This window comes from Tachysurus fulvidraco, chromosome 2, assembly GCF_022655615.1.
Source record: "Tachysurus fulvidraco isolate hzauxx_2018 chromosome 2, HZAU_PFXX_2.0, whole genome shotgun sequence".
NCBI classification, from domain to species: domain Eukaryota; kingdom Metazoa; phylum Chordata; class Actinopteri; order Siluriformes; family Bagridae; genus Tachysurus; species Tachysurus fulvidraco.
Window position 1 is genome coordinate 20,496,864 of NC_062519.1, and position 20,215 is coordinate 20,517,078.

Consider the following 20,215-nt stretch of genomic DNA (forward strand, 5'->3'; position numbering starts at 1 on the left):
TACTTGTGTTTCTGTGAGGATGTCAGGATGTTGTGCGTGGATGATCTCACAGGATGAAGTCTTCATACTTACAGTACACAAAAACAGAAGGCAACAGAAGTGTGATGAAAAGTACCTGAGGGGGGAAACTTGAACGGTCCGTTAGAAACAAAGTGAATTCTCACCAGAAATATGTCTAAAGTCAAGATTCAGCAGAGCGTCAACATTTATATGAAATCTGTGAAAATTTAACTTAATGTTTAGATAAAAGACCCCAACATTAACCATTTTTATTTTTTATTTTAATCCAGATGAGGTTTATTGGATTAAGAGAAAATGTGCAATATGCATCAAAACGGAATTAAACAGATGCATAAATTTGGGCACTTTTGCCATTTTGTTGATTTGAATACCTGTAACTATTTAACACTGATTAATCGGAACACACGATTGGTATAATGAGCTCATTAAGCCTTGAACTTCATGGACAGATGCATCAAATCATGAGAAAAGGTATTTAAGGTGGCCTATTGCAAGTTGTTGTTCTCTTTGACTCTCTTCTGAAGAGTGGCAACATGGAGGCCTCGAAACAACTCTCAAATGATCTGAAAACAAAGATTGTTCAACATTATGGTTTAGAGGAAGGCTACAAAAAGTTATGGCAGAGATATAAGCTATCAGTGTCCACTGTGAGGAACATAGTGAGGAAATGGAAGACCACAGGCACAGTTCTTGTTAAGGCCAGAAGTGGCAGGTGACGTAAAATATTGGAGAGGTGAAGGATGGTGAGAACGGTCACAAACAGCCCACAGACCACCTCCAAAGACCTACAACATCAACTTGCTGCAGATGGCGTCACTGTGCATCGTTCAACAATTCAGCGCGCTTTGCACTTTACAGTGAAGCTGTACGAGAGAGCGATGCGAAAGAAGCCTTTTCTGCACACACGCCACAAACGGAGTCGCTTGAGGTCTGCAAACGCACTTTTTGACAAGCCGGCTTCAGTTTGGAATAAGATTGAGTTATTTGGTCATAAAAAGTGTTTCGGTGTTGTGCATGGCGGCAAAAGAACACAGCATTCCAAGAAAAACACTTGCTACCCACAGTAAAATTTGGTGGAGGTTCTATCATGCTGTGGGGCCGTGTGGCCAGTGCCGGTACTGGGAATTCTAGGTAAAGTTGACGGTCGCATGGATTCCACTCAATATCAGCAGATTCTTGAGAATAATGTTGAGGAATCGGTCACAAAGTTGAAGTTGGATCTTTCAACAAGACAACGACCCAAAATACTGCTCAAAATCTACTGGGGAATTTACACAGAGGAACAAGTACAATGTTCTGGAGTCGCCATCACAGTCCCCAGACCTGAATATCATTGTACATCTTTGGGGTGATGAGAAGCGGGCTGTCCGTGCTCAGCAACCATCAAAACTGAACTGAACTGGCGTCACAAGTGAACTACACAAGCGTCTAGAGGCTGTTATTTCTGCTAAAGGAGGCTCTGCTAAATATTGATATGATTTTTCTGTTGGGGTGCCCAAATTTATGCACCTGTCTAATTTTGTTTCGATGCATATTGTGCATTTTTCTGTTAATCCAATAAACCTCATTTCACTGCTGAAATATTACTTTAGTGTCCTTCAGTTATTTGATAGAGCAAAATGAAATTGCTGACAAAACACCCAAATATTTATAAATGAAAATCATGGAAATTGTCAGGGGTGCCTAAACTTTTGCATCCATTATTATTATTATGACAAATTTCTATGATAGCAACATTGGAGAAAAAATTTTCTTTCTTATATTTTAGTAAAGCAACAGAAAAGCACAGGCTGTTTGTTATCTACAGAACTTGCCAATCCCAGCAGGTTTCTCATGTCAGCGCACACACACGCGCGCACACTCACACACACACACACACACACACACACACACACACACACACCCTCTTCTGTCTTGCTGTTTGAAGGAATGGAGATAGCATTAGGAGCTATGTGGTAAACCTCATGACTTTATTAACTCTGTAGCAGGTGAGACTTTTATTCTTCTTCATCATCATCATCCGATTTTTTTATTAAAATGATTTTGATAAAGAGATTTATGCACCGACCCACACACAAAAACACAATAGTCAGCATTAACATGGTGTGATTTGTGTGCATTTTGTCTAATCTCCTTCTTATTCGTCTTCGTACTTTTCATTCTTGGCAATCTCACACAAAATTGATTAAACAGCTCAAACTTAATTGGCTGAAATAAACGCCCTGCTTTATAATCACACACTTATTTCTAGCTAATGGAAGGAAAGTGAAGTGGGGCATCCATGCATAACCCCATTTATGAAAAAAATATCAGTTGAGATCAAAACACAAGCGGAGAAAAATAAACCTTTTAACTAATATCGCTATTACATTTGTTTATTTATTTATTTATTTATTTTCATTTTTAGGAAAACTGGAGGCGAGTTCGTGATGTGCAGAGAGACAGACGACAGTAATGGCAAAAGGTACAGCACATGGTTTTAATATAAAAAATAAATAACTGCAGGAGATATGAAGGAAAACACAACCCCCCCCCACCAGCCCAAATCTCTAAATGTCTAATTATCAACGTCAAATTTTCATTCCATGAGAATACTGTAACATCTGAATGCTTCAGCTCTTTGTTTTGCCTCTCTGTATTTGCCCTAAGGCACAACCTTGGACCGGCCTTGTTAATAATGGACATTGTAATCACTCATATCTTTATTGTGTTTGCATCTGACCAGGACTTTGTTCTGCTGAAGGGAGTGTTGTGTGTTTGAATAGTGTATCATACTGTGTTGTAGCTTTGTTTGGGAATTCTCAGTTTACATTTACGGCATTTAGCAGACACCCTTACCCATAGTGACTTACAACTGAGCGTTAAGGGCCTTGCTCAGGGGCCCAGCAGTAGCAGCTTGGTGGACCTGGGATTCGAACCTATGACCTTCCGATCAGCAGCCCAACACCTTGAGCTACCACATCCCTAACGCATCCCTAGTTTAGTGTGGACAAGTAGATAAGCAGTATTTGTTATAGATAGTATTTTTTATTGCAATTGAATAAGCTTGTACAGAAAATGATTATTTGTCAGCAGAAAAAAAAGCCTTCATACTTGGTACCTTTTCCTACAGTAACAGTTTTCAGTGTGTTGGAGTAACTTCCCAGCATCTCTTCGGAGATTTTCACACATACGTCCCTGGCAGATTTGCTTCATGATCTTCAGGCTGGTTGAATGCTGTTTAGACCTGGACATTTCAACATTCAACTTTTTGTTTTTAACCACTCTTGTGTTGCGAAAGTCTCTCTTAAGCTTTAGATTTTTTTTAGATAACTGAAGCAGATTCTTTTATAATATCTCCTGTATTTTCCTTCATACTGTTTTCCTTCAATTTTGGCAAGAAGCTCAGGTTTTAAGGAAGAAAAATGTGCCCAGGGCTTGATGTTGTAGGGGATCAGAACAGCGTAACAGATATTGCGTCATCGGGTAGGCGTGGCCTATTTGATAATCTAACCCTAACCATAACTGTAGTTTTTGGTTGTTTATTTGTTTTCGAAAACAGCTTAACTGTAAGATAATAAAGCATAATAGGTAGAAAATATAAAATCTACCTGTATGACTGTTTTTTCCTTCATTATCCATCGTAGGTTTGCTCTTTTTTTTTTTTTTGTGAAAGAGGGCATTTTTCCAAGACCTCCTGAAACGCCCACTTGACGTCGTGGTAATGAAACCCCTGGAATTTAGTGAATGCCGATGTTGTAGGGATGGTGTTCATTGAGGTTTAGACTGTGTTAGGTTTTCACCACACATCACAATTTTGGTCTCATGACATCATAACAGCTCATGTTGGCTGGTCTTGAGCAATAGTTAATTATGCACCGTCACTCCACACTCTTACACACTGCACCGTCACTCCACACTCTTACACACTGCACCGTCACTCCACACTCTTACACACTGCACCGTCACTCCACACTCTTACACACTGCACCGTCACTCCACACTCTTACACACCGCACCGTCACTCCACACTCTTACACACCGCACCGTCACTCCACACTCTTACACACTGCACCGTCACTCCACACTCTTACACACCGCACCGTCACTCCACACTCTTACACACTGCACCGTCACTCCACACTCTTACACACCGCACCGTCACTCCACACTCTTACACACTGCACCGTCACTCCACACAATTACACACCGCACCGTCACTCCACACAATTACACACCGCACCGTCACTCCACACTCTTACACACCGCACCGTCACTATACACTCTTACACACCGCACCGTCACTCCACACTCTTACACACCGCACCGTCACTATACACTCTTACACACCGCACCGTCACTCCACACTCTTACACACCGCACCGTCACTATACACTCTTACACACCGCACCGTCACTCCACACTCTTACACAATGCACTGTAACTACTTCAATGTCACCGTAGTTTCTCTCATCAGTTTCTATCTTCATTATTAATCCAAAAATGTCAACCACTGAGACAGAAATTTACTCCTAGTCCACAGTTATTAGACCTTACAGATTTTAGGGTAAAGACCAATTATATCCATGCCAGGATCTTTCATTTGGAGCTTCAGGAACCTGGAATGGGGAGTGAATACTTATGTGCAAGCAATATTTTTACGGTTTTGATTTTCTCTACGGTTTTGAAATACTCACTGACCAATAAATAATGTCATTTAGTTATTATTAAAAATCAGTTCCAGGAAATTTGATATTTTTGCAAGCCACAATATAAATAAATTATTAGATTAAAGCACACATTACACTTTCAGAAATGAAGTATAAAATATGCACACTAACAAATTTGAATTCTCTCTCTCTCTCTCTCTCTCTCTCTCTCTCACACACACACATTTCTTTGTACAGAGCTATACACCGATAATGTATACGCGTATGCATTATATAAAACCATTGCCGAAGTTGATACCCCGTTGACTGTGGGCTTGTACTCATCATGTCACAGCAGGATTAAAATGATTCTCACAAGCATTGAAGGTTTGTACACTTACATAACAATGTGTCTACTACATAAGTACGGTCAGTCTATATAACTGAAATCTAAGTTATAATCTCCTCAGATTTGTTTTTTCAGAAAAGATTCAATGAACCAAATAATTAATTATAGTGATTACAAAGAGTACAAAAGGAATTTTACTCTCCGGTTGCCTTGTTTGTTATTCCGCAGGTCACATGAACAATGAGCAGAACAACAGAAGCACATCCTCCATTCAAAATCTAATTTCACTAATCTTTCGTCTTCTTTTCTATCGACCCATGTGGACAAAAGAAAAAGAGAAAATGAAAGGCAACCGTTATGTGTTTGTGAGGTTTAGTGCCTGGCAGTTTGCAGGAAGTGACATGCTCTGGGCCGGCTTGGTGATGCAGTTGTGTCGAGCTCTTCAGGACAGTTTTGGCAAGCTTCAGCTCAGCCTGTTTCGAGTAGCTCAGTATGATGAAGAAAAGGATGGTAGGGAAAAGAAAATTGAAGACAGCACAGAAGATTGGAGGTCAAAGAAGTGTTGCTGCTGTCCACTGTGGGCGTTTGTCCTGATAACACTGATGGTTTGCTTCTTTATTTTGGTCCCCGTCATTATTTTTTCATTTCCTGAACTGAAGCCTGAAGGAGATGGTGAGAACGACAAACAGCATGGTGTCATCGGGGGTTTTATTGTTGCAGTCTTAGGAGTTCCTGCACTGGGAGCTGTAAAGTTTATGTACCTGCTGATAAAGCACCTCATTGTTAGCCAAGATGTTAATGTCAGAAATGCACTGAACAACAAGAAGCTCAGTGAGCAGTTGGGCTTAATGCATGAAGTTCGGAAGGAGGTGAGGCTACTCTCATGCTTTGTTCACTTCATTGAGATTTTTGAGAGGAAGAAGATAAAAGTGGTGCTGGAAATCACTAATTTGGACCGTTGTACTCCAGCAAAAATTGTAGCCGTCTTGGACGCCATCAACATCCTTCTATCGGATGAGGAAAGTCCGTTCGTTTCACTAGTTGCAATTGACCCGGAGGTTCTTACCCAAAAAATAGATCAGGCAAAGGATTGCTGTAGCAAAAAAGACACAGCTTATGGCTTCCTGGACCGCATAATCACATTGCCCTTCACAGTACCACCTTTATGCAACGTAGCAAAGTGCAAGGTCTTCAAAAAGATTTCATCGGATCGATCTGAAAGGCCTACTGAAACGTCCCAGAGAGACGAGATTGAGAATTTATATAGCATAAAGACATGGGATTCATTAGAAGATGTTTCTTTGATAGAGAGCAGCATGAATGTTGAGGACCAAGATACAACCCTGAGAACAAGCACGACTAAAGAGACATTAATCCAGGATGCATTTCAAAGCATATATTTAAGCAACCAAAGTAAGCTTTGTATTTATATCTCAGAAAATACTGTGTCTATGAGGAGGGTCACCAATTCCATCAGAGTGTCCATGACTGTGATGAGCAATCTTAATGCCGAGGTTCCTCCTCCTGAAAGAGTCGCTGCTTGGGTCGTGCTGGTAGACCGCTGGCCTTGTAGAGTAAGTTGGATACTTCAGTGTATGGAAGATGAACATCAGACTTGGCAGACTGATCAAACCTCAGGTGACTGTGATCACAACAGGCCTCTATGGGATGTGTTCAGTGAGCACAGGATAGAGCTTCACGTAATTAGGGAGGAAGTGGAGAAGTTTCTGGAAAGAGATGATGATCCTGAACTGTTTGAAATGTTTCTCAGTAAGGACTACACATTCACAGTCAAAGAGGCAGATCAACTGAAACAATATACAGCTAACCTGGACTATTCCATCAAGAACGAGTTAGCGAGAATCAGACAAATCAGAACTTTGGGAGAAATTGGAAAACATAAGTTTAACACTTTATCTCCAAGCACTGTCTTCAACATGTCTGTGGAAGGTGTCTGCAACGAGGTCAGTAAACTTCTACACGATCTTAAATACTTACATTTACATCGACCAATATAGAGACATTATTTATTTCTATGTTTTTTTTTTGGTTTGTTTACTTTTACAGCTAACCACATTGAAGCTCCCTGGAACTTATGCTGAGATTGTAAAACGAAATGATATAAACGGACAGACGCTTCTGCTCAGTGACCCAGCTGAACTGAGACAGGTCATGCAAATGACTCTTGGTGAATGGACAACGTTTAGGATTCACTTTCTTGGAGTCATGTCAAGTAATCATCTGAGTAAAGCTAAGTCAGTACCAGTTATCTCAAATCCTAATGCGATTTGTCCGTCTAGTCTGTGTAGTAGGAGCCATACTGTATGAATCATGTGTAATATTGGTCCTATACTGACAAACATTCTTCTAAATTGTATGATAAGTAAATATACAGATAACAGATAGTTTGGACAGTGAATGAATTAGTGTTTCAGCTTGTTTGCACTCTGACGTTGCAATATTTACATGTCAGTGTGTCACTTCCTTGATGGGAAAACTAACTTTGATCTTTTAAATCCTCTAACGCACAACCAACATTTAGTACAGTCATTGGTGTAGTCTACGTCAGTGGTCCCCAACCTTTTTTTGCCGCGGACGGGTCAATGTTTGATAATTTTACCGCAGCCCGTTTTTTTTTTTTTTTTTTTTTTTTATTTTGGGGGGGCGGGGGGGGGGGTATACAATTAAATTAAAATTTAAAATTTTAATTTAATTGTATTTAAACATGTCTTTTTAACTCACTACAACGCTAAACCAATGAGAACCCCGAGCTTGTTTCTTTACAACGAGACGGTTCCATCTGGGGTAATAGGAGACAATGACACCCGAAGTGTGTTGCTTATGTCCAGTTTATTCCGTTGTTTTGTTTTGGTTGCCATCACTGCAGAAAACCCCGCTTCACACAGATAGCATGTCGGAAATGACGATAGGGATTTAAGTGCTGTGGTGACAATCTCAGGGTATTCCGCCATGACTTTAATCCAGAACAACGGCAGAGTTTATAACTTTCTAACGACGTCTGTTTCGTGCTCACTTTTGCTAATTTGTGGGTTAAATTTGAGCAAACACAATATACACGTACACCAAGCACTGTTAAACATGACAAAGTACCGGTGAACACAGAGAAGAGCGATACACACCTTCTCTCTCCACCAAAGCTACAACACCACTGCCGCTTGCAGCCGCTCAGCTCCAGACGTCACCTAAACCCGGCCAGATATCATATTTTGCGCCTGCACGGTATTGGTGTGGCTTTAGGTGACGTCTCTCAGCTCCCGGTTATTAACCTCTCGTCCATGGAAAGTCGCACAAACCCGATAGTAAATAAAATGGAAATAATTTAATGTTTCTTGGGCGGCCCGGTACCATTTGGGGGTTGGGGACCACTGGTCTACGTGATACGCAGGTATACGCCGTATACCCACTAGGAAAGGCCACGGATTTCCGTACACCCACTTAAAAAGCGTGAGGATACGTAACAGTATCGTTTTGTGACAGAACTTTCATTCATAAATTCACCCCGTCTGTGTTACAAACACAGACTGTGGTTGCGATTGCGAATCACTAACGTTTTTGGACCATTGGGGCTTCCGTGGCCTGTGACCTGATCTGACGTCACCTACCGAGGAGGAAAATGAGTTGCTTGGCGGTTTTTGGCACAAATTTGAAATTAACTAACTAATGTAAAAGAACATATGAAACAAAAGCAGACCCAAATTACACACTGAGTGTTTTCGGAAGCCTCCGCCTAAAGCTACAGCAGCGTCGGGTGACATTTCACCCACAGCTCGAGTACAAATGTATTTGGAAAGCTTTGTAAACTACCAGTTCATTCAGTTCATAATATTCTGCAATGAAAGAGTGTTGGTGATAAAACTGAACAAATGTTTATTGTTCACTCTTAAATGTCCATTGACATTTACATATTCATATAACATTTAAGGCTAATTTAAGACATATTCATATAACATTTAAGGCTGTCTGTTGGTAATCAGACAGTTGGCAGCACCCACTGACTTTCATAGTCTATATTTTTTCCTACTGTGAAGGTCAATGGGTGCTGCCAACTGTCTGATTACATTAAGCCTTAAATGTTATATGAATATGGGACCTGCACAGGTTTTATCAGCTGACTGTCTTTTGTTACTTATCATAAATTGTAATGTTGATAACACATAAGCAGTCTTTAATAATGCTCTAAATTACATGCAGATGCATATTTTATGCATTAGTGAGTGTGGTGGTGCCTATGGGGTGTCGCTCTAGGATGGGTGTGTATGAGGCTGGGAGGGGGGGGAAAATCACAGTATACTCACTACAAAAATCTAGACTACACCACTGAGTACAGTGGATGTTGTGCAAAACATCAGGGTGCTATCAGCACATCCATGGGAGATCCCAGATCCCAGGGTGGTCCACAGATTGTGGTTTCTTTTTCTGGTGGGAATTTGAGAACTTCTGTACTAGATAGTTAAAATCATTCTCTGTGTCATTTACAGTTAATTCAGCAAAGTCACCTTGATAGAAAATAATCTTACATTTCTGCTCAATTTTGTTTAGTTTTACAGAAAAACTTGTGGACAAACTTTGGTTCATAGTGGTGATGATTCGTTACCATCAGGCCCTGAACATGTATCTTAGTGTGTGTGTGTGTGTGTGTGTGTGTGTGTGTGTGTGTGTGTGTGTGTGTGTGTGTGTGAGTAGATTTGTTTAAAATTTATATTTAAATTATATTGTTTAAAAGATTTGTGATTGTTTTAATTACTAGATAACAATGAAAATGTCATTCGATTTTGTGATCAAATTATGATTTGTGGAACAAAATATACTTGGAATAAAGACTTTGGTGGTTTAAAGTTTAACAAATTGTAATGGGGCAATAATTGAATTTATGTTTATTATTTCGAACTGATTAGAAGCACGAGAAGCAATCGATTATTGCAGTCATTTGCTATGAAATATACAGCTCTCAAAAACGCATCTGCAAATGCGGATGATTTCCAACAAACGCAAAAAAGCACTTCGAAAAATATAAAATGGTCAATTTAACCTGAACACAACAAAAGGGCCAATTATATGGTTTCTGTATAAATTAAGGTTATTATCCAATTTTCTTTGTTTATTAAGAGGTTCTTTTTTTTTTTACCAGTTTGTATATTTTAAAGCTCAGCAAAAATAAAAGTCTTAGTTTCAAGAGATCGGATTTAACCTATACCGTTTTTTGATCTGATGTCACACTTCCTTCCTTCTATATTTCCTTGCTCATAAATTGGAGCCGATTCAGTGTAAACTGCTGTATAAAACCTGCCATAAATAAACGGAATTGCTTTTCGTAGTTCACGCATCCAAATGCAGTTCTTGAATTATATGGTCAGAGGAATTCAATTTTGTTCAGGCCCTTATTACATTACATCTGCCATCTCCCTCCTGCTGTAAGGGTGTAGAGCTGGGAGTAGAAATAATGAGAGCAGTTTTCCTTGGTATTTGTAATTCCTCCCTCTTTGGCAAGGTTGCCTAAGCTTTTCAGCTGAGCTAACGAAGCAGACAAACAGAGTTAAACCAATGGACTGATCATTTCCTCAAGCTGCCATAGTTAAGTGGGAACTGAGAAATGTTCATCAGTGATGTAGTCGTTGCCTCAATGAACTCAGTGATCCACATCTCAGTGATCGTGCCTAGAACCTATAAATCTCTTAATGCAATATATAATGCACACACTGACCATGGATTTATAGACTAATTAGTGCTTATGCAGGTAAAACGGGGGATTAATTTCCTTTGTCCTGCAAAGTTGTAATTACACACAGCAGCACCGAGTTCACAGTATGAATACCTTTCATAGTTGACTTTAACTCTATTTTAAATTATTATTTATAATAATTTGTCCCTTATTATCTTCTTCCTTTATTTATTTGTTTTCTCTTTAGTTGCTGAGCTTACGTTTTTATATAGAAAAAAGGCTGAGGAAAATGTAGAATCTTGTCACTAATATGTCAAATTTTGGGGGCACGGTGGCTTAGTGGTTCGCCCGTTCGCCTCACACCTCCAGGGTTGGGGGTTCGATTCCCGCCTCCACCTTGTGTGTGTTTGCATGTTCTCCCCGTACCTCGGGGGTTTCCTCCGGGTACTCCGGTTTCCTCCCCCGGTCCAAAGACATGCATGGTAGGTTGATTGGCATCTCTGGAAAATTGTCCGTAGTGTGTGTGTGTGTGTGTGAGTGAATGAGAGTGTGTGTGTGTGCCCTGTGATGGGTTGGCACTCTGTCCAGGGTGTATCCTGCCTCGATGCCGGATGACGCCTGAGACAAGCACAGGCTCCCCGTGACCCGAGAAGTTCAGATAAGAGGTAGAAAATGGATGAATGAATGTCAAATTTTTCACTTGTTGTGTTTTTATTTAATTCTCCTTTGATTTTCAACTCAGAAACATATATTGTAGTACTGATGATTCAGTATGTGACTTAAATTTGACTTCTGCTCTGAAAACGTATTTTCATTTTTCTGTACGAGATGATAGCCATGAGCCGATAGCCATGAGCCGTTAGATCACACCGGTGTACTGTAAGTGTCAAACATCATGATAGCATTCAGAGATCTTTACTATAAATACAACAGTTTGAACTTTTATTTTTATCAAACCTCTGAAACATAGTTCAGAATCATAGATTAAAATGACTACTCTGTAGCCTTCTGTTTGAATAAAACCAACTTAAAGTCATGATTTTTTCTTCAAATCTTTAATTCACTTCTCAACATTAGCATTATATTATAGATATTAGGCTATACCATGCTACTGTGTTTGGGCTTCGAACATTAACTCACTATATTAATATTGTGCACATAATATTTGACATGTTGTGCTGGGAATCAGATGCTAAAAGTATTTAATAGATTTCTTACACATATTATATTCACATATACACACTCATTAGCATAGTTAATTGTGAAGAAGAACTCTATATTTAACCAATACTGTTTACTAAGCCAAGTTTCACATGAACACCAGAGACAGAAGTTAATACAGTACAAAAATCGTGCAACAACCAACCTGCATGATAATGTGTTGGAAAGGCTTCACAACCTCGGGTTGCTGCAGAGACCAGGCCTCCAGTCCTCGATGTCGCCTGATACCGGTGACCAAGATAGGGGATCCCGAAAGCGGTGCTAGACGAAGCAGAAGCGTGGTAAGTGGTCATCCTTGCTAGGCTAAAAACAAACCCCTTCAGCTAGACGGGTTCACTTTGTTTTGTGCCGAGAAAAATGCAGCTCTGTGTGGTAAGGCTCATGGTGGTGGTGTGTGTGTGTTTACATCAACACAGAATGGTAAAAAAAACTCTGTGCTTATTTGTAGCTACTGTTCATCATACAGTATGTGGAGTTTGTGACTGTTAGATGCAGGCCATTTAATTTACCATGGGAATTCAATACGGTTTTTATTGTCAGACTGCACATTCACCCAGCGCTAATGCTAAATAGGCTCTATGTGAAATCTATAGAGCCATTAGCGATCTGCAGAATGTGCAAATCTCAAATCAGTGCTCCCTAAATTCCATCAGCACATGGACTTTTCAACAAGAGGGGAAAACATGCTGGATCTTGTTTGTTTCTCCCCCAAAGATGCTCAGTGAATGCATAGAACAGCTAGTAGATGTCTTTACTGACATCTTCAACATTTCCCTGAGCAGCGCTGTTGTTTCTACGTGCCTCAAGACAACCACCATCGTCCCCGTCTCAAAGAAGTCTACAGTGTCCTGCCTCAATAACTATTGTCTTGTTGCACTCACACCCATTGTAATGAAGTGCTTCGAGAAACTTGCCATGAGGCACATCAAGACCCAGTTACGACCCTCACTGGACCCCCTGCAGTTTGCGTATCGCCCAAAGTGCTCCACAGATGATTCCATTGCCACGGCTCTTCATTTATTGTCCAGCTGGACAATAAAGACACATGTACGAATGCTGTTCATAGACTTTAGTTCAGCATTCAACACAATCATCCCTCAGCACCTGATTGAGAAGCTGAGCCTGCTGGGTCTGAACACCTCCCTCTGCAACTGGAACCTTTACTTCCTGACTGGGAGACCTCAGGGTTGTGTGCTCAGTCCACTGCTGTTCACTCTGCAGACTCATGACTGTGTAGCAATGCACAATTCGAACCATACCATCAAGTTTGCAGATAACACGACCGTGGTGGGTCTCATCAGCAAGAACGACCTGTCAGCATACAGGGAGGAGGTGAAACACACACACAGACACACACACACACACACACACTCACATCAACTGTATGGACTACACTGACTGTTAGTGTGTCACTGAGCTAAACTGTTTCCATGATGTTTTAACACACTGTTTTTACTCTTTGCACATGCTTTCTTACACCTTCAGTCAATTGCTGATTTGCACACTACAATACCTCAAATAATACCTCAAGTGTTCATTCCTGTATTTCTGCACATGCAATATAGAACATACAGTATGCACACCATGGCAGTTTTGCAGGCCTACCAGGCTGACCTGCTGACAGAGCTCGATGGTGGCTAGGGGTTTGAACCTCAGGTTGTAGCTGAGCTTTGCCGAGCTGCCGAATTTGCGCTCCATGCCACAAAGCAGACGGCCCATTCCATGTTTGGCCGTTCAATGGCTGCCTTTTCCCTTGTTCAGTGACACGGTGAGCACTGTCTTTGACTGGCAGCAGGAGGTGAAACGGCACTCAGCGGCTTTCAGGGAGTTTCTCCCTTGCCGTGGTGAGCAGCCGGGGTTATCTCCCAGCCACATCAAACCCCCTCCTAGCTCACTCATTCAATTCACTGCCCGGTCGGTACAGTGCTGGAGTTCCTGCAGACTTGCTTTTCTCAGGGCCTGTCCCTATCTACTTTAAAGGTGTACATAGCCGCCATTGCTGTGAACCATGAACCTGTCCTAGGGGCCTTCTTGGGTAGGCACCCTCTGGTCTCTCTCTTTCTGTGTGGTGTCAGGCAGCTGAGGCCTTCCTGTACACCGTGCCTTCCTTCTTGGGACCTCTCCGTGGGTCCTGGAGAGGCTGCTGGAAGCCCATGGAGTCAGCCTCTTTGAAATTTCTGACCCTGAAGATGGCTCGGCTCCTAGCAGTGGCCTCTCTCAGAAGAGTGGCTGATTTGCAGGCCCTGTCAATAGCCACTGTCTGAATAGAATTTGCCCCTGGAATGTCCAAGGATATTCTGTCCCCCATTCGGCGGGATATGTCCCTAAGGTGCCCAGGATATAGTAGGTTGTCCTGTCAACCTGCAGGTCTACTGTCCCCCGCCCAATGAGTGGGTGGAACAGGAGAGGCTGCAATCACTTCGTCACGTGTCCTTCCGGAGCTATTAAATTGCCGTGTGTGCTCACAGAACTTCCTCACAAAAGTATTCCCATAGCGTCAGCCCTGACGCAGCGTCTTGGTCCCTTCTCAGGGAACCCGGGTTACATACAGTACGTAACCAGGTGTAGTTTTCTGTTTATTTGGTCTTACGAAATTCGAGAGTTTTTGGATTTGTGTGCCTTGTGGACTGTTTGTACATTTTTGGATCTCTGCCAGTTTTACCCCTTTGCCTCACATTTTGGATGATGCTCATGTTCTCTAATAAACGATCTTATATTGGATTTTTCATCTTCTGTCCCAGTGTTTGCATCACACTCACTTACCAGCCAGAATTTTAGGTTTCAGATCTGAATCTGAATATCGACCCAGATTCTTTTCTTGTCTATTCTTTTGCAAAATAAAACATTTCTGTTTCACTCTCTTGTTGATTAGGAGATAAATGAGACTTTCCTAAGGCTCGTTGTTTTACAGAATAGACATTTATCTCTGAGGTGGCATTTGATCTGCACTAGCACAAATATACTGTAAACCTAGAAATAACAGCTGAATCAGCATAGACACACACTGCATAGAGCTAAACCCAGACATGAGGAATATGACTAACAATATGATAGTTATTATGAATAACAAAGACAAATATTTAAGTACTGCAGTGATCAGTGCTAAAGAAGTTCATATTTTATTAACGGTCATGTTTTTATCACCAGCTCTGCTATTATAGAGTCTGCTTTAAAAGTATTGAAATTCATCAAATCTATGGTGTTCATTTAATTTAGAAATGTAGAGCTGATACAGATCATTTCAATAAGTAATCATTCTGACTGTGTTTTGTATTAAAGCTAATCTAGCACTCTGACCACAAAGAACATACCTTTGCAAAATAAAATTGTACAGACCCTCCATCCTTTCTTTCTTTCTTTAACCAGGTGAGTCAGTTGAGAACCAGTTCTCATTTACAATGATGACCTGACCAAGAGGCAACATAAAAACTAATACAATACACAAACACAGCTACAAACAAGTACAGTGATCTTGAGTTAGTGACTAAATTGAATATTTAAAGGAAGAAAGTGAATATAAATGAACTAAGCTTGAAAGTCAACTGCAGATGATTCCAATCATATGCAGCAGAAAACTGAAAAGAGCATCGACCAAAGGACGTACGGGCTTTAGGAATGCAGAGCGCAGATTACGACTTGTATTATAAACATTAAGAAGGGACTTTAAATACAAGGGGGTTTTACCAATAAGATTTTTATAAATGAACAGAAACCAATGAGTTTGAAGGCGAGAATGAAGAGAAGACCAATTCAATAAAGAATACAGGAGGCAATGGTGAGTGTTTAAATGAAGCTCCAGTCACAAAGCGGATTGCAGCGTGATAAATAACATCCAGTTTATGGAGGAGAGTTTTTGAGGCGCACCTATAAACTACATCACCATAATCCAATATTGGAAGTACCGTCGTACATCCACGCCTAAATACACAAAATCATGGGTCTCCACAACAGCAGAAGCCGCCGCTCCCTTGAGTACAAACTTCCCCTTAACTTTCTGTTAATGACCTATAGAACTACAATCCACAGGTATTTTGCTATGTCTAACTCAGTTGTATAAGTTCGTAGCCTTGAGTTAACTTCATATTCATGTCTTTTGTCTTTACATTGATTCTCTGACTAAACGCTCTGGCCGGATTTCCTTTGGCCTTGATCGGATTGTATATTTTTTTCTATTTTCTGTGTTCTGACCTTCTGCTTTGCTTCTGTATATCAATATTGCCTAAATCAGTGGTCCCCAACCTTTTTTTCGCTGCAGACCGGTCAATGTTTGATCATTTTAATAATTTTAATTTAATTGTATTTAAACATGCCTTTTTAACTCACTACAACGCTAAACCAATGAGAACCCCGAGCTTGTTTCTTTACAACGAGACGGTTCCATCTGGGGTAATAGGAGACAATGACACCCGAAGTGTGTTGCTTATGTCCAGTTTATTCCGTTGTTTTGTTTTGGTTGCCATCACTGCAGAAAACCCACACATATAGCATGTCGTAAATGGCAATAGGGATTTAAGTGCTGTGGTGACAATCTCAGGGTATTCCGTCATGACTTTAATCCAGAACACCGGCAGAGTTTCTAACTTTCTAACGACGTCTGTTTCGTGCTCATTTTTGCTAATTTGTGGGTTAAATTTGAGCAAACACAATATACACATACACCAAGCACTGCTAAACATGACAAAGTACCGGTGAACAGAGAGAAGAGCGATATACACCTTCTCTCCACCAAAGCTACAACACCACTGCCGCTTGCAGCCGCTCAGCTCCAGACGTCACCTAAACCCGGCCCGATATCATGATATTTTGCGCATGCGCGTCTCTCAGCTCCCGGTTAACCTCTGGTCCATGGAAAGTCGCACAAACCCGAGAGAAATACACCACAGTAAATAAAATGGAAATAATTTAATGTTTCTTGGGCAGCCCGGTACCATTTGGTCCACGGACCGGTACCGGTCCGCGGCCCGGGGGTTGGGGACCACTGGCCTAAACCATCCCCATACCTTGGTGTTGAATTATGTTTTCAGCTCTCAAGAATAATTTGATTTAGCCATAATAAGAGTTATAGCTATGGAATATGCTACTTGTACTTTTGTTGCATTGTTCCACAATGGGCCTCGTTTATCAAGCTGGACACAGATGGCTTTATTCATAAATCTTTCAGCATTTAGTCATGAAATTCGGTGTTCATGAAAATCATGTCATTTCAGAAATTTTTGTGTGTGTGTGTGTGTGTGTCTAGGGGGTGAGGGATGGGTTAATTATGGCAAAAGAGGACTAACAAATGTAAACCTTAATTTATCCCTTTATGGCACATTTACATACTGGAAGATTTTGAATGCTTCTTTTATTTCCATTTAGATTTACTACTGTACATTTAGCAGATGCCTTTATCCAGAACAACTTCGGGGTACTTTGGGGTTTCTATTTGCAAGTTCACTAGGTCACTGACTAAGGGCTTTTTTACACCCGGTCACTTCATGTGTTGTCTCTGATCCGATAGCTATCTGATTTGTTAAAACTGTTCTGTTTACATTAGGCCACATAAATGCGTCTCGGCGAATCGGATATCGATCAGATCTTTCTACTCCCGCCCAAAATGTATATATATTGGACCTCATTTCCAGGGTAATTGAAACAGAACACACTTTGGTGTATGCGGTTTTCAGAATGCAATCAAAAAGAATATGAAAAAACTAGTTACGACGTTCATGTTACAAAAAACAGCGTTTACTGTTTGCTGCATTTTCGCTGGCAGCGCATTTTAAGCCCCGACGAGACGCCTGGGTGAAAGATCACCTGCGAGTGACGTACTTCCGTTTGGGAGGAGTATAGCGCTGACGTATGTGGCTTGAACAACCACATTCATTTACACCTGTCCAGTTTCATCTGAAACGCGTCCCAGACCACCTCCTGAAGGGGTTCGTACCATTGGATTTATATCCGTCTCCAAAACGTTTCGGAGGGCATTTAGACCTGGTCTTTTTACCCTCGGGTAGATATCTGATCACAGAAAACGCATGAAGTGACCAGGTGTAAAAAGCCCCTAAGAATACCACTGAGTTAAAATCATATAATCAATAAGATGTACAATAAATGAAAAACATGCATAAATGAAGATGTCATTCAACTAAGACAAAAGAAATATCAACGCATAAAATAAAGATGGTCTTGTCTATAAGCAAATGGCTAAACAAGGAGATGAAATTTAGAGCAGGAAATAATTTTTTTGTTTCTTCTTCTTTTTTTTTTTTTTTGGATATGAAAGCTTGCTTATAAATCAGCTGTGTATGCTATGCCATTTTCTAACAATACTTTGAAACACTTGAGCCAGAAAGTGAGAGTTTTCTAGTCAGTTGGTCAGTGTGACACATAATGTAAAACAATTGAAAAATATAATTTGATTGTGTGATGCATGGTGATACATCTGTGTTCACCTGTGTACAGTATAGATCATCACCCTGCTTCCATTTTCAAGTAAAATATGTATGTTTTTTCCTTCCATTACTACCACAGGGCTGTCAAGCATTGAGAGTGACGGTCCCTCATTTCGGTCTTTTCTTCCGCTCTCCCCCCACACATTGTATTTGTCACACAGAAAAACGCCGCAGCGCCTAAAATGTATCAACAAGGGTAGCATACCCACCGCTGTCTCTATGGAACCGGGCAGGAATCAAGTGCATCTCCCCTGGAGTTCTTAGTCGAGCCTGACAATTATCAGCCAATCAAAAAAAAAAAGAGGCTACACAATAGCCAATCAGATAATAGCATGAGTAAAATTTAACGCAACAAACAATGAAAAAAAAAAAAACATTCATTAGAGAGGGTATTTTCGATGGTCGGTTTGAACAAAAGCTCAACACGAAACAGCTTGTCGTGTTTCTGAAATCTCTCTCTCTCTCTCTCTCTCTCTCTCTCTCTCTCTCTCTCTCTCTCACAAACACACACACGCACAAAAGGCAACAAACACAATAAACAAGACCAGTCATAATATCTCTCTCTCTCTCTCTCTCTCTCTCTCTCTCACAAACACACACACGCACAAATGGCAACAAACACAATAAACAAGACCAGTCATAATATCTCTCTCTCTCTCTCTCTCTCTCTCTCTCTCTCTCTCTCTCTCTCTCTCTCTCTCACACACACACACACACACACACACACACACACACACAAGGCAACAAACACAATAAACAACACCAGTCATAATCTCTCTCTCTCTCTCTCTCTCTCTCTCTCTCTCTCTCTCACACACACACACACACACACACGCACACACACACACACACACGCACACACACACACACACACACACACACACACACACACACACACACACACACACACAGGCAACAAACACTTACTGTACAATAAACAACACCAGTCATAATATCTCTCTCTCTCTCTCTCTCTCTCTCTCTCTCTCTCTCTCTCTCTCTCTCACACACACACACTCACACACACACACACACACACACACACACACACACACACACACACACACACACACACATTAATAAATGGAAATTGAACAAATACTTTGTATTTGGTTAAATTGCAGTCAGTGATCCTTACCAAACAACTTCCCCATTTTATATATATATATATATATATATATATATATATATATATATATATATATATATATATATATATATTTATTTATGTATGTATGTACACACGTGTGTGTAATTTATTTATTTATTTGAAAACATTATCTTTCCATAGGTCTTTTTTCCTGCTATACAGTTTTGTGAGCGTCACTAGATCCAGAGGAGATTTTGCATTCATCACAAACCAGCGTTTCCAAAACTTTTGTAAAAGAAATGTTTAATGCGGTTTGTTTTATGCTAAATGCATAGCTTTAATAAAAAGCTTGCTAAAGGAGGACACGTTGTTGCACTCAACCTTTTTTTCTTTTTTTATTAAGATTATGAATTTTCATGCATAGCCCTGTCTGTGTTTTCACTCTGTATTATTCTCAATTGTTGCTGTATAAGTAAAAAAAAAATGACAGTTTCAAGGACATTTTACCATGCAACAGGCTTTTAATCACGGTTTCAAGGAGCACTGCTAATTAATTAGGCAATTACAGTACATAAGGAAAACTCGCTTTGTTCTTTATTAATGCCTCTAGGAGAACAGATTCTGGATTTTGATTTGTTAATGTAATGACAATTTCTCCAGTATAGAAGAGTAATAGGCTCTAATGTTAGAGTAAGGATAAACTAAGGATAAAATACATTTCTTTTTCTACACTTATGATACACATTTGAACACAAATTTAAGAATAGCTAGGAGCTGACTAGAGAATTACAT

The 20,215-nt window shown here is 40.4% G+C and overlaps 1 protein-coding gene across 1 annotated transcript; it reads left to right on the forward strand.

The window, feature by feature from the left end:
* Positions 1–1,861: 1,861 nt before the first annotated feature.
* On the forward strand, positions 1,862–7,660 carry nkpd1 (NTPase, KAP family P-loop domain containing 1). The gene is made up of 5 exons (XM_027171446.2): positions 1,862–2,009; positions 2,429–2,485; positions 4,908–5,036; positions 5,227–6,962; positions 7,066–7,660. The coding sequence occupies exons 2-5, from the start codon at positions 2,476–2,478 to the stop codon at positions 7,324–7,326; spliced, it is 2,136 nt and encodes a 711-aa protein (XP_027027247.2). The 5' UTR covers positions 1,862–2,009; positions 2,429–2,475; the 3' UTR covers positions 7,327–7,660.
* Positions 7,661–20,215: the final 12,555 nt, after the last annotated feature.

Coding starts and splice junctions, on each gene's coding strand:
- nkpd1 (XM_027171446.2), top strand. Junction 5,037..5,226: donor GATTCTCACAAGCATTGAAG/GTTTGTACACTT, acceptor GTTATTCCGCAG/GTCACATGAACAATGAGCAG. Junction 6,963..7,065: donor TGGAAGGTGTCTGCAACGAG/GTCAGTAAACTT, acceptor TTACTTTTACAG/CTAACCACATTGAAGCTCCC.